The sequence below is a fragment of the Crocodylus porosus genome, unplaced genomic scaffold, assembly GCF_001723895.1.
Source record: "Crocodylus porosus isolate Cpor-Errol unplaced genomic scaffold, CroPor_comp1, whole genome shotgun sequence".
Taxonomy (NCBI): Eukaryota; Metazoa; Chordata; order Crocodylia; family Crocodylidae; genus Crocodylus; species Crocodylus porosus.
In genome coordinates, this window is record NW_017728931.1 from 85,006,974 (window position 1) to 85,020,986 (window position 14,013).

Sequence of the window (14,013 nt, forward strand, 5' to 3'; positions counted from 1 at the left end):
TCGATCTTGGCAGGTCCATGATGATAGAATGAAATTATCTTGCTTCAGCAAAGCCAACCTAGACTGAATTCATCATGAGGTCAAGGTTAGTAGGGTATCTATTGATGACTTCCCCTGAGAGGCTAGAGAACACTGATTGAGATTACATACAAGCCCTGCTGATGGAGGCATAAAACATTTGATAAGTCCTAGATACAGCCTTTCTGTTGAGGTTGAGCAACCTGGCAGATTAGGGTTTGGAGACTATACTAATACTGTCCATGTTCTGCCTTTTTTATAGTAAACAGGGTTTCTAATTCCAGGGCTGTCAATCAGACACCTGTTACAGTGATTAAATTCACCTTAAAATTGTAAAAAAAAAAAGGAAAAAAAGAAAAAGAGCTTAAAAAAGCTTCATTTAAATATTTTTTGTATTTTCATTTTCAGGATGAATAAGAGATATTTACAGAAAGCAACAAAAGGAAAACTTCTTATAATAATATTTGTTGTAACACTCTGGGGGAAATTAGCATCTGGGGCAAACCATCATAAAGGTAAGGAATTCCACTCTGTTTCACTACATTGTAATATGTACGGCCTCCATCAGCAGAATGACAATGATGTAGCTTATTGGACCTGTGTCACTTTTCTGTGTGTATTTGTTTCTCATAATAAGTGATCCACAGATCAGTAATAGGAGAAGTTTTCAATGATCAGGGTTATTTTAATTCCTTGAGGACTAGTCCCATATGAGTTTAAGCAGTCCAACTGTACTTTTATGATTGTATGACTGGAACAACTTCTTTGCTATTTTGTTATCAAAGATGGTCAACTTGAAAGACCGAGTAAACATAAAATAAAAATGCTTCCATCATAAAAATAGATGCATCAAACAGCACATATAAGTGCTGTAGATGAATTCCTGAAATGAACCTCAGAAAGAAACAATCTTCAATAACATTTATGCTGCTATTGCATGCAAATTACCTGTCAAGGGTAACTTCATGGAGAATACGTACTGAATATTATTGTCTAATTCTACACTGAAATAAAGTGCTAGGAAAGCCTTGTTTTCCAGTGTGCCTCTCTCCTATGCACACTGGTGCCTGGAATATGACACTGAAGCAGTCCTCTAGTAACTTCAGCAATGTGAAGCATCTTTCTGTCTGGCAATTCAAGTCTCTATTCTGTATAAGCATATGTGTGATGGTTCCTTGACACCTGTAAATGTCTTTCCTTTTTTTAGTCTTTTTGTTTGTGGTTTGTGTCCCCAAGCCAAAGAATAATTTCCCTACAGCATGAGTTAAGTTTCCCTGCAGTCCAAGGTAATTTTGAAGTTCACTTCTTACCCTGTGCTGTCTGCTTATTGGCAATTTATTCTCTGATTCCAAGTAGACTGAATATATTGAGGCACATAAACATAAAAGTAAGGAGTTAAAATGAGAAAAAGATAATAAAACAAACTATTCTCTTTCTTTCAAAGTAACAGGAGGGTTTTGTAGGTGCCAGATACATTTATGTGATATGGAGATATGTTTCTTCAAAATATATAATCAGTTAAGCATTTTAGGATACCAAGTCCTTTTCCATTGAATTTCTTCTAAGTTTTCAATATTGTGGTGGATAAAACATGTTCTTTCATCATTCCCCTTTGGACCCTGTTCAAACTTTTGTTTGATACCAGTTACCTATCAAAGGTTTGACCTCATCCACAGTGGCCAATCAAACTATATTATTTCATTATTTCAATCAGGATCCTGTTTAAATTGCATGAAAATGTGATTGTTACTTGGATTAAAAAGTGTATATAAAAAGGATTGGTCTTTTAAGCCAGTTACATTTCATATTAAAATGATAAAGCTGTGTAAAAAAAAAAAAATATTTGTCAAGTTACTGCGGTGCAAATGAGAAGAGATACTGGCATACCAGGTCCAGTTTTCTGCAGAGATGTGTACAAAGGAAATCATAATGGGGCTCTATTTCTTTTCTGTTCCATGCTTGGCATTCTGAATCCTAGCCTTAGAGAAAAAATAACTTGAAAAAAAATGTCATGTACACAAGCCAGGTTATTGGATTTAGGGCAGGGGTGAGCAATTATTTGGGCCCCAGGGCCACTTAGGGAATTTTGGTGAGCGGTCACAGGTACCCTCTCCTGTGCTGGGTCAGCACCTTCCCCCTTGCCCTTGCAACAGCTCACCGAAACTCCCTAAAGTGGCTCTGCTCTGTGCTCAGCTGGGCAGCTGGGATGGGGCCATGAGTAGGCAGGAGGCAGCATCCAAGAGCGGGATGAGTGGGTGGGACTAAGGCCAGGATTGTAGGGTGGTGACAGTATGAGGCCATTCCACAATCCGCTCCCTACACAGCCCTGCAGCGGATACCAGTTCTGCGGGCAGAGACATATGGGCAGCTGATCACAGCTCTGCCCTGGCCCCATGCTGTCATTGCCCCATAATCCTGGCCCCACCTCCAGTCCCACTCCCAGACACCACTCCCCACCTCCCCATGGCCTCATCCCATCTACCCAGCTGTGTACCCTGCCCACATGGGTCCCACCCCCATCAGCGCGTGTGGAGCAGATGGCCTGGGGTACCTGGGCAGCAGGGCTGGGCCTGGTGGCAACAGCAATCAGAAAGAGCTGCTGCAACTAGAGCTGCCAGTAAGACTCGATGATGCTCTGGGGTCCCTTCCAGCCTGAATGTCTATGAAGCAAATCTGGGCACTGCACTGCCCTGGCTTTGCTGTGTGCATGGGGATGGTGGGATCAGGCTGTGGCCCTGTGCTTGGTCTGGGTGGGACTGAGAGACCTGCTGTGGACTGAACTAAATCCCTTGGCACGCTGGATCTGGTCCATGGGCCTTATTTTGCCCATGCCTGCTTTAGGGACTTTGTGTTGTGTTTCTGCAAGTTAACATTTTTTTTCCAACTGTAATGCTGAAGGCCGTTTGCAAATAGGGGAACAATGGGGAAGTTTTATTCTTGTGGGAAACACTAAAGAAAACAACATGACTGCAGTATTTAATTTAGCGCAGGCATCTATGCTCATATTCAGATTTGTTTAGAAAGAAAAAATATTCAGAAGGATTTTTAGCTTGTGGTTTATTACATCTGAAGAGCTGCTGCACTTTCTATATACTTTCAAAGGCACAAGTGGGATTTAGCTGTTCAACTTCCATTGCCTTTTGAAGAAATTCACAGCCTTACTTCCCTTTTGTACCTTTGAAAATCTCCTCCACAGTCTACAACAGGAATGGAGTTAAGGTGGACCCAAGGAGGGTATGACCCCATTCTCCTCAAAGTACATTTTCCAAACACTGAAAAATGCAGTAGCTTCTTAGTGATAATTACCTATTGCATCATTAGTCTTCATTTATAGAAGTCCCTAATAACATATTGACATGACAAACTTAATGACTGTGAAGAAGCCCCTGCAATCTATTAGATCAATTATCTACATCTTTACAAGAATCTTTTCATCCTATTGACTTAGGGCCAGATCTAAGTCAGCCTTATGTAGGTCCCTACGCAGGCCTTAAAGAGCTATTTAGTGACTAAGGTCCCCTCCTACATACTACAGGTATTGCACAATGAACTGTTTAATTGTGTATTTACTTTAAGACCAGCCACACATGCAAAGTAGCTATCACATAATAAAATGCTCCAACCAGCTATAAAGTTAGACATTGAAAATGTTAACTGGGGGGGCTTCTAACCACAGAGGTGCACCAACCTGAAACCCCCAGGCTTTAGGGATTGAGGCAGCTACAGTCCCTAGGATTTGGGGGTTTCATACACTCCCAAGTCCTAGGGATCATGACTGCCTTGATCCCCAGGGCCCAGGGGTTTCACACACCCTGGCCTGGGAGATCATAGCTGGGCCTGGGAGATCATGGCTGCTGCAGTCTCTCAGTCTCAGAGGTACATGGGGCACCCCTGTGGCTGGGAGCTTTCTCCCTCTACCAGTGATAAGATGTGATGGGATCTAATGTGAGATCACACAGTCACACCTCCTGTCATGCACATGTGGTGTGGGAGGAGGTACAATTGTGTGTTAGATCCTATTGTTTCTTTACCTGCTGGTGTAGAGGGGGCCTAAGTCACAATAATTGATCCATATCAACCCTATTTCAGAAGCAGCAAAACTGTTTTGGCACCTCTTCCAAAGTCCGTGTTTCCTTAGAGAGCTGCAAAGCATGCATTTTCACTCTGACACTGTGCTCATTCATGTGGCTCATTACAAAATACCATGGTGTTTTGTAATGAGCCCCATTTCTAATGAATCCCACATGGGGAAGGAGCTAGAAAAGGTGCCCTAAACCTAGACTGTCTTATCTGCTTCTGACTGGATAATGGTGTCCAATGGGCTAACTCTGCCTGCTGTTGAAAACATTATAAAAAGACAATGATTTTTACAGTGAGGAATATTTGCACCTTGGTGCATAGCTAAGGCAATGAATGACCAGAAAAAAGAACTGCCATAATCTTCAGGGAATTAGTGAGATACAACATCGATGTCGCAGCACTGAGTGAGACAAAACAACCGGATGAGGGGAAGCTGTGGGAAGAGGGTGGGGGCTACACCTTCTTCTGGGAGGGGAGCCCAGGACAGATGTGTTCACAGTGTCAGCTTTGCCATCAAAAACCAGCTCATCAGACAACTTACAGAGTTCCCTGTGGGCATTAATGAATGTCTTATGACCTTTCATTTTAAGTGCAGGAACAACCAGTACACCTTTGTCATCAGTGCGTATGCCCTAATGCTTGATGTTGATGGTGATGTGACAGAACAGTTCTACTTTAACCTTGATCACATTCTGACTAATACTTGCAAGGAAAAGATCATTCTCCTTGGTGACTTCAGTGCCAGAGTTGGATGTGACTTGGAACTCTGGAGTGGCATCATTGGGAAGAAATGGGGACCTGAGGAATGCCAACATCATGACTATCTTCAAGAGAGGAGGAAAGTCTGAGCATTGAGGTATTGCCCTCCTTTCCACACCAGGGAAAATATTTGCCTGCATCCTCCTGAACTGACTTCTACCTCTTGCTGAGAAATCCTGTCAGAATCTCACTGTGGTTTCAGATCATCCAGTGGGGCAACTGACATGATCTTTGTTGCCCATCAGGTCCAAGAAAAGTACCAGGAAAAACAGCAGGACCTGTATATGGCCATCTTCAATCTCACTAAAGCCTTTGATTCCACGAGTCATGAAGCCTTGTGGAAAGTCCTGGCCAATTTGGATGCCATGAAATGTACATCAAGGTCCTGAGGCTTCTCCAGGATCAGATAACTGTGACCATCTAATGTAGCAGACTGGAGGCTTTTCTATTTGTAATCCAAACTGGGGTCAAGCAAGAATGTGTCATTGCCTAACTCTGTTCTTGATTTTTTGACAGTCATCTTGGTTTTCATTCCTTCTTGAATTGATGTAGAATACTGAACAGATGGAGGGCTCTTCAGTCTAGGATGTTTTTAGTCAAAAGCCAAAGTAGTCAAAACAACCATCCTTGATCTTCAATACACCAAAGATTACACCATCCTTGTGCACACCGAGAAAAAACTTCAGACCATGTTAGATCTTTCTGGAGTAGCCTACTAAACTTTGGGCCTCTCTCTCAACATCAAGAAGATTAAAGTGCTGTATCAGCCTTCCCCAGGCCATGAATATGACCTTCCTCCCCAAATTACCATCGAGGGGAAGACCCTAGACGTAGTCGAGCAACTTTACCTCAGTAGAGAACTCTTTCCAACATAGGATCTGATGTGCCTCCTTTTGGAAATTGCTTTAGCATGTCTGTATTCATTGTGATCTCTGCAAAAACATGAAGATCCAAGTCTACAATACAGTCATCATCCTTGTTCTCCATAGGTGACATGTAGAGGGAGTGCAGGGGGGCACATGCCTCCCCCGAGATTGGTTGCCACCAAAGCTGTCGCCAGCTTCTGCTGGAGGTTGCTGCTCACCACTGCCCACCTGCTCCCCACCCCTCCCACCGCTGAAGCAGCCAGCAGCATCTTCAGGTGGTCCCTGCTTGCTGCTCACCATCCCTCCCTCCCCCCCCACTACCGCCACCAGTGTCTGTGGGTGGTCCCTGCTTGCCACTGCCAACACTGATGCTGGCGCCTGTGGGCAGTCACTGCTCACCACCCTGCCGCTAATACCACCAGCGGTGTCTATGGGTAATCCGTGATCCCCGCTAACCGCTGCCGACCCTGTTGGGGGCATCTGTGGGTGGTCACCAAGCCCTGGTCAGCACTCGCCACCCCACACCCCCCGCCACTGACCGCACCAGCAGCATCTGCAGGAGCTCCCCCGCTTACTGCAGTTGCACTCCCACCACTGCCACCTCGCTCCTGCTCCTGCTGTGCCCCCCCAGCCGCGGGGGGCATGCATCATTCATGGATCGACTCCATGGAGGTGCTTTCTGTTGAGGCACTGCAACATTAACCAAGTGGCAGCCCATTTTGAGGTAAAGTTCCTTGCCTTTGAAGCAGAGAAAGGAAAATAAGAGAAATCCTAGCCAATGGCCTACTGTCCCCTGCAGAAAGATCTGCAACTTCTGTGGACAATTCTGTGGCTCAAGGCTTGTGCTCTTATGTGATCTCAAGGCCCATCAGTGATAGAAATCATCCTTGAATCAAGGAATTGCTGACAAAGAATGGAGAAGGGGCTAAGGGAGGCTTGAAAATCCTTAGCAAAAGTCCCTAACTGTTGCTCCTATGGTGTAGTCTGGAGACTACAGAGAAACCAGTTATCAGGAACTGCTGAGAACTGGAGCTGGCTAAGCTACACTGTGGGCTAAGGAGTGGGACCATGTTACTGCCTACCCCCTCTGGATCTACTCCTAGAGCCCTTTCCCAGGAAGTTGGAGACCTGGGCTCATGCCCTTCTCGCTCAGATGGTGAGGAAACTAGAAAAGAGAGCAAGCAGGAAGGTGTGTGAATCTGATTCAAGAAGGATGACACTCCCCTGAGAACAGAGAGTCTTGGTTTCTAGTCATTGGTTACAAAAATACTTCTGAAAAGGAGTATTGGAATACAGGATTCTCCCTCTCCAGGAAGTGCTGTTCTTCCTGGTTTGCTGAGTCATGCTCTTTCCTGTTTGCTAAGCTTAATATTTATGCATCATGCATGAAGGACTGCTCAGTTTCTATAAGACAGGTAGAGGTTGCAACTATAGAGCTTTGCTTTAGTTCAGTGTCCTGGAAGATATAGGCTTCAGTCCCCTCAAAATGAATCTGGGTCTGCCACTTCCTAGGAAAGGGCTTTAATTGCTAGGATGTTTGGTGAAATTTGGATGGCATTACTACCATTAATATGTTCGAGTGCCAAGATGAACTCAGTGTGCCTGCTGGTCAGATAGGTGCCTCCATTTTTGGTGGTCTGGATCCTGTGGTATGACAAAGGTGTTTCTCTTGCAACCCTAAGTCAGATGCCTAAGCTCCAAGAAAAAGAGGAAGTTCAGACACATTCCTGTGCCAGGTATTTCCTGTGGGTGAGAAGTAAGTTCATCCCTGTTCTAGATCACCCATGGGAGTTGCCTAGGTCTCCCCTTTGACTGCATAAAATACCTATGGGAGCACCCCATGAGCATGCACATACATGTCTCCAGGGATAAATAGCAGTGGTGCATATTTGTACTGCTGCTACTTGTCCCCAGGCACGCCCCTACATGTGTGCTGTGGCACATGGCAAATTTCCCCAGGTGGGATAGGGGAGGCTGGGACCAGCACCTGGGCTGGTCCCAGCAGCCTTTCCTGGGGTCCTGTGGGCCTCCTGGGGCTGCAGCAGTGGTGCATGGAACCTGACCAGCAGCAGAGCATGGCTCTGGCTTCAGGCATTACATGCTGTTACCATGTGAACTGCATCCCTTTTTTGGAGATGTTTGTTTTTAGATACTGGGATTTCCCGGTATCTAATGTTGTCCCTACACTGCACATATGCAGTGCAGTAAACAGATTAACAAGTACTGCATGTGATTTGCAGTGCCCTAAAAGGCTATGAGGTGCTGCAAACTGCATATTCCCACTCATGGGGTGCAACCCATGTGCCTAACCCTGTTAGTTTGCATCACCCTTCTGGGAAGGTGCCAACAAGGTTGATGTGGATCTTGGTCATGAACATGTTAAAAACCAATTCTTACACCCAGTTTTTCCCCTCAAAACTAGTGTAAGAAAAAAAGATGATGACTACCTTATTCATATGGACAGCTGATTCTGACAGACCTACATTTATCCTGGTTGCACCCATTTCAGAAATATGGCAGACATTAGCAACTTGAAATCAGTAACAAAAAAGGTAAGAGCATAAGGCCTGGGATCCAACGCCAGTCTCTTAGACCCAGATGACAACTATATTCTTTGGAGCTGCAGTAGTCAAGGTCAAGACTCAGAATTATAGATTCATTCTGTTCAACATGAAACGGATTGTCAGTATGTCCATCATCATCTCCCACGTGATCTCTGTCCAGATGCCCAACTCAGCTTGCGTTACTGAATCTGGCTTGATGAGACTGCTGTCCCCACATTGAGTTAGTTGTTTTAGTCCTTCAACCTAGATTACAACTGTGTAACTCACTACTAGAAGAGAAAAGAATGATGACTAATTTGAATGTGTTCGAAACCAAATGTATCCTCTTTTTGACTTAGGTTTTCCTCAGTAAGCATGCATGGGGATATGAGCCCACTTGCACGCTACTTATTGCTACCTGTGGGGAAGAAACAGAAATTTTATTTCTTTTTAAATGCCTGGGAGGCACTCCTACAACAGTGTTGGATGTCTTACCAAAACCTGGGTATGTATAAGCCTATGAATCAGTACGCCGAATTAGATACTATTTGTGCTGCTATAGCTATATGCAGGAAGACAAGCAAAGAATGGAATATCAATCTTAAAAGGGCACCTTCAAGGTTACTAGCCTAAAAATGAATCTACCTTGTGAGTGGCTCTACCAGAAATATTTCTACCTTACAAATCCATAAATGTATTTTATTTTAAAACTGATACTGATCCTCCTCCTTACCCCCAGTCCATGGAAGACAAATAAACCTGTACAAATAAATAGTGTTCACCGACAGATATGGCAGGAAGGCATCAGTTCAGCATCACTGGCTTCTTGCTATTTCTATCATAGGGAACATGAACTGATTTGCTGAACATTATATTGCATCACTTTTTAAGGTTTCAAACATGAGGAATGATCATTTTGGAAAAGAAATATACTGATAGCTTGCTCTCACTTCTTTCTTTTTAGGTAAGAGACTACTGTGGTACAGCAATTTCTAAGCCTACAGTTTAGGACAATGGTTTTCAAACTTTTGGGGATTGTGCACCTTTTATTACTTACAGGTTGCAGATAAAAGAAATTAACACTTTGTGTCACTGCAGTGTTTCCACAACCAAACAGATATTGTAGAGCTGTTCTTCATTTTTAAACTTTTCTTTCTTTCCTTCTGTTTATTATTCTCTTCTTTCCTCCTTCTGCTTTGTCAGTCCTTCTTTTTGTGTACTCCCAGAAGTTTATGATGTCACCCCCAGGACAGTGTGTACCCCAGTTTGAAGGACATTGGAATTCCATGACTTTGGGTTTTTTGCTTGTGCCTGTTACATCCTTAACATTACTCCAGCTTTTTTGTGTGCTGATAAAAAAGAAGTATGCCACAAAGTAATCTAACTAAAGAAATTAAGCATAGTTTTGAGATCTGAGCATAAGCTAATGAACCTCAAAGTGCAAAACAATAAACTTTATATTGAATTTTAAATCCCTGGATAGAACAGGTAGTTATCCAATAGCATCTCTAACAGTAAATGTTTCTGCTTGTCAGGAGAAATTTGTTACTGAACCAAAAAATACTCAATGTAGATAATAAGGTAATTGAGTCTCTTTGGATTTACTCGATGCATCTGGGCAATAAATTATTTTCATTTAAAAAGTGTGCAAAGATTGAGAGACCATTTGATTTGAGAAAAGAGTAGGTAAATTATTTAGCTGATGCCTGTAAGTTGGTTAAAAACACAGACATGGTTTTTTATTGATTTTTAAAAGTATAATCATGCTCCTTATTAACACAGCCTGTTGCACTAAGATTTTCAAGAGGGTTGAAATCAATGTGTGATGTTTTATAGCAAATGTTATATAGCAGGAGTAGCTGCCAGGGTACCTGGGAATGGGATTTTTGTCTTGCAAGAGGTTTGATGTCATGGGATTCAGAAAGTGCTGTTCCGACTCTTCTCTTGATTTGCACTCAGTCAAATAGGAGTCTGAGTGTGAGCATCTTGGCATTAGCAGATAGAAGATCAATCTCAGCACCTGCTGCAAGAGAGTAATTGTGCTGAAGTTGGGCTGAAAGGAAGGGCAGCTGAACAGAGAGGCATAGATAAAATGATGGCCGGAAGAGGACTGAGCAGATGGAATAAAAAGTAATAATACTTTACTCAAGCTCTACCCACAATCCCAGACTTCTACCAGAGTCCCAGAGGGCTGGATGTTCCTGGTTAAAATGATCAGTAGTGCAGTAGCTGATTGAAGCTGGTATTTATATTATGAAGGTTGATGTTAATGCCCTGCTGAACTGAATGAAACCAAACTTGTACCTTTGTTGAGCCTCGTGGCTCAGGCTGTGCAGACTCAATGAAATGGCAGTGGTTGGGTCTGGTTCAAACGATTTTTCTAAAACCTTCCATGGGTATTTTCCAATTCTTCCAGCACCCCCAGTGCTGAGTGCATAACTCCCACAGATAACAATGGTGTGACCATTAGAGTTGTGCAGGAGCTGGGACACATTTTGTCTGTAGCAGTAACGAACTCCTATGTTTCAAGTGCTGCACAGCCCTGTATTCAGCACTGGGTCTGACTTGATGTGGGGTAAGTTTATGCTGCATCTTGTTAAAAGGTATAATAATAGCTATAGCTGTGTGCAGGGGTGGATCCAGGTGGGAGTACAGTGATGTGGATGCACTTCCATTTCACTTGACCATGCTATGGGAACAGCAGCCAGGGACTTTTTTTTTTAAAGTCCCAGAAGCAAGAAAGAATCCTCGCTCCCTTCCTTTCTGTGCTCTGTGGCACATCTCCTCCCTGCTTCTGCCCCACTCCTTCCCGCCCACTACAGTTGCTGTCTCCAGCTGTCCTAGGATTGAGGAGAGCTCCAGAGCTTTTCTTGCCTGCTCCAGCTACATCATGCAGAACCAGGCTCACTGAGGGACAAAAGCAGCAGTAAGCTCCTCCCTGCTGGGACTCCCTGGTGTTCCCTGCCAGCCTGGAAGCAGGCATGGGGGAAGGGAACCTGCCTGCTGCCACTGCTGCCACTAGCCAAACCTGGCTCCATGTGCAGCCTGGCTAGAGCTGCTCAGGAATGGCTCTGGAGTGCCCTCCCCTCCTGTCCCACCATTAGCTGGGCAGCAGCGGTGTGTTGGGAAGGAAGGAATGGAAGGGAAGGGGAGAGAACGTGCCTCTGGGCATGGAGGGAAAAGGGAGGTGGAGGGGAGAATTTTACTTGCCTGAAAGACTTTTTTTTTTAGTCATTTGGTGCATCTACCTTCTGTACCATCTGCCTTCCCCAGTATATGGGAGAGTGGGAGAGGGTGTGCAGCCATCTGTGCAGTGCAGGTCAGTGATCCCACACTTCCATTTATAAAATCCTGGTTCCCCCATAGTTATGTGTCATTCCTCATGACAGTCTGCCTGCCTCAGATGCAATGGACCCAATTCGCTAATGATTCAGAGCAGTTATGAAACTACAATTATGCCAAATTATAGTATGTCAGGTTTGTGGTTACTTTACATTACTTGAGCAGGTCAAAGTAGCTGAAGCATGTCAGTGAATGTGGCACAGTGCCTCTAGAGGCTACTAATGGCAGGAGTTTGGCTTAAAGAGACAGTTTAGCCTTTTGGTGTCACTACAACATTTCCCTTAGATAAGTTTTCCTCTCTGAAGAACCATTTGCCTATAATTCATCCCATTACCTGTATTTTATTTACTATTATATGTACCTTGCTGCTTCAACATGGATTTTAATGCTTCTAAATGAATTGTATTCACATGTCCTGTTACCCCCACAACTTTATTATGAGTATTACTGTCTAATACTGTTCAAGTTAAATATGCACTAGAAGTTTATAATGAGAGCATACATTTTAGACATTCCTAGAAATTGATGAATGGTCTTGGTAAACTGCTTCATCGCTTGGCTGTCAAGCATGGGCACATCTACATGAGACATTTTATTGCACAGTAGAATAATTTACTGTGCAGTAAAGTGCCATCATTTACACATGCAGGCACTTACTGCATAGTAAATTACTCTACTGTTCAGTTGGTCTACTGTGCAAATGTTGGTAGGAAATTAACCATGCAGTAGCTACTGTGCAGTAGTGTATGTGTAGATGCCGACCAGGAGCAAATATGCTCCTAGTCAGGTCCACCACCAGGGGGCCACCCTCAGTCTGGCCTCAGGGCCATAGGGCTTGGAGCTTTTCCAGCCCCAGGTCTGAGGCAGCTCTTTGTCTACCCGTTTAAAACTCTGTGGTGGTGCTGGAGCCTGTGCCGTCTGCTGCCTGCCTCTGGCCACCAGGTCCCACAGCAGTGGGCTTGTGCCAACCACAGCAGCCTTCATGGACCCTGGTATTGGCCCCTGGGTTAGCCCTACCACCTGCCTACCTGATGCATGCTGTGCTCCTGTGCTTCAGGCACCTGCCTAGGCCCTGCAGCACTCAGACTCATGGCCACAGCCCCTGCAGGCCATCGAGGGAGCCATGCTGCATCCCCAGTGCCACAAACCATGTCCTGGGGGCCCAACTGGTCCCAGGATAAGACTGCAGACCTTGTGGCACTGTGGGGTGATGCTGAGGTCAAGAGCCAGTTTTCCAGGGGTGGGCACTCCAATTCCCACATCTATGAGCCCCTGGCAGGCCACGAGTGGAATCATGGGCATGACCTGTTGATGTGGCAGTGCTGCATAAAGGTGTTCTCCAGCACAGGCAAGCTGCTGGAGCCTCCATTGTGGCCTAGCAGTGGTGATGAGATGTCAGCAGCGGAGGGCTCCTTAGGTTACCAGGGGCCAGCCCACTCCTGGCTTCATCCAGCAGCTCTGGCAGCCCAGGCTAGCACCTGACATGACCTGTGGGTGCACAGCCCCAGCCAGGAGGCCAACCCAGGGATGGCACCACCTACCCTGAAGAAATCCAGCTCTTTCCCAGAGTGGGAATATGCTTGGCTAGCCAAGCACCACACCCTTGCACTCCAGGACACCAGCAGGAGCTTCACAATGCTGCCAGTGGGTTCAGATTCAGGCTGCCAGGGGCATCTGCAAAGCCTACCCAGCAAGCCCTGCACTGTGATGAGGGTTCTCCCCTCCCTTCCCTGCCCCTGGACTGGCTGAGCTTCCTCATGGCCCCTGGAGTCCCCCCACCACAGCATGCAGGGAGGTGGGAGGCAGTGCAAAACTTTTTTGAGCAGCCAATGCCCCCTCAGCTAGGCAGACACAGGCCTCTTATGTGGAAAAGTGTGTTGATGCCTGCGGCAATTGTGTCCTTGGCTATTGGGGCAGAAATGCATCATGTAGGCATAGGTACCCCTCTAGATAGTGGTGAATGTTTTGGGGAAGTGTGGGCTTTCCTGCTGCACCATCAAAGCTTGGGGCCCTATGCCAGGTTCTCAGGTGTGCCTGGGGCACCATGGTGATCAGCAGCTGGGTGTAGTGGGTCAGGTACCCCTTGGTGCATGCAAACAGCTCATTGTGGTGTGCTCAGGGCACTCTGACAAGGGGCACACTTAAGGTGCAGCCCATGTGCAGGGAGGGGTCTGCCCCAGGGTGCCCCTCTGCAGAGGCCCTCTGGGGAGAGGCTGGGGGTGGCACTAGCTCCATATCTGAGTTGACCGGTAGCCCTCACCCCCTGAACCTGGGTGCCATGGTCCTGGCAGCACTGGAGGGGACTGCATGGCCTGCAGGAGGAAAATTGGGGAATGGGTCTGGAGCACCTGTGGCAGAGGGCTGCCAGAAGGCAGGCCAGGTAGGCTGCCAGTGGAAAGCACTGA

General features: G+C 45.6%; 1 protein-coding gene across 3 annotated transcripts in view; it reads left to right on the plus strand.

Moving 5' to 3' along the window:
* Positions 1 to 426: 426 nt before the first annotated feature.
* FAM19A2 (family with sequence similarity 19 member A2, C-C motif chemokine like) overlaps positions 427 to 14,013 on the plus strand; it is a 109,619-nt gene continuing 96,032 nt past the window's right edge. For all 3 annotated transcript variants that reach the window (XM_019543319.1, XM_019543320.1, XM_019543322.1), the window contains exon 1: positions 427 to 533. In XM_019543319.1, the coding sequence (XP_019398864.1) occupies positions 428 to 533 (106 nt within the window). In that variant the 5' untranslated portion in view covers position 427. The remainder of the gene's footprint in view (positions 534 to 14,013) is intronic.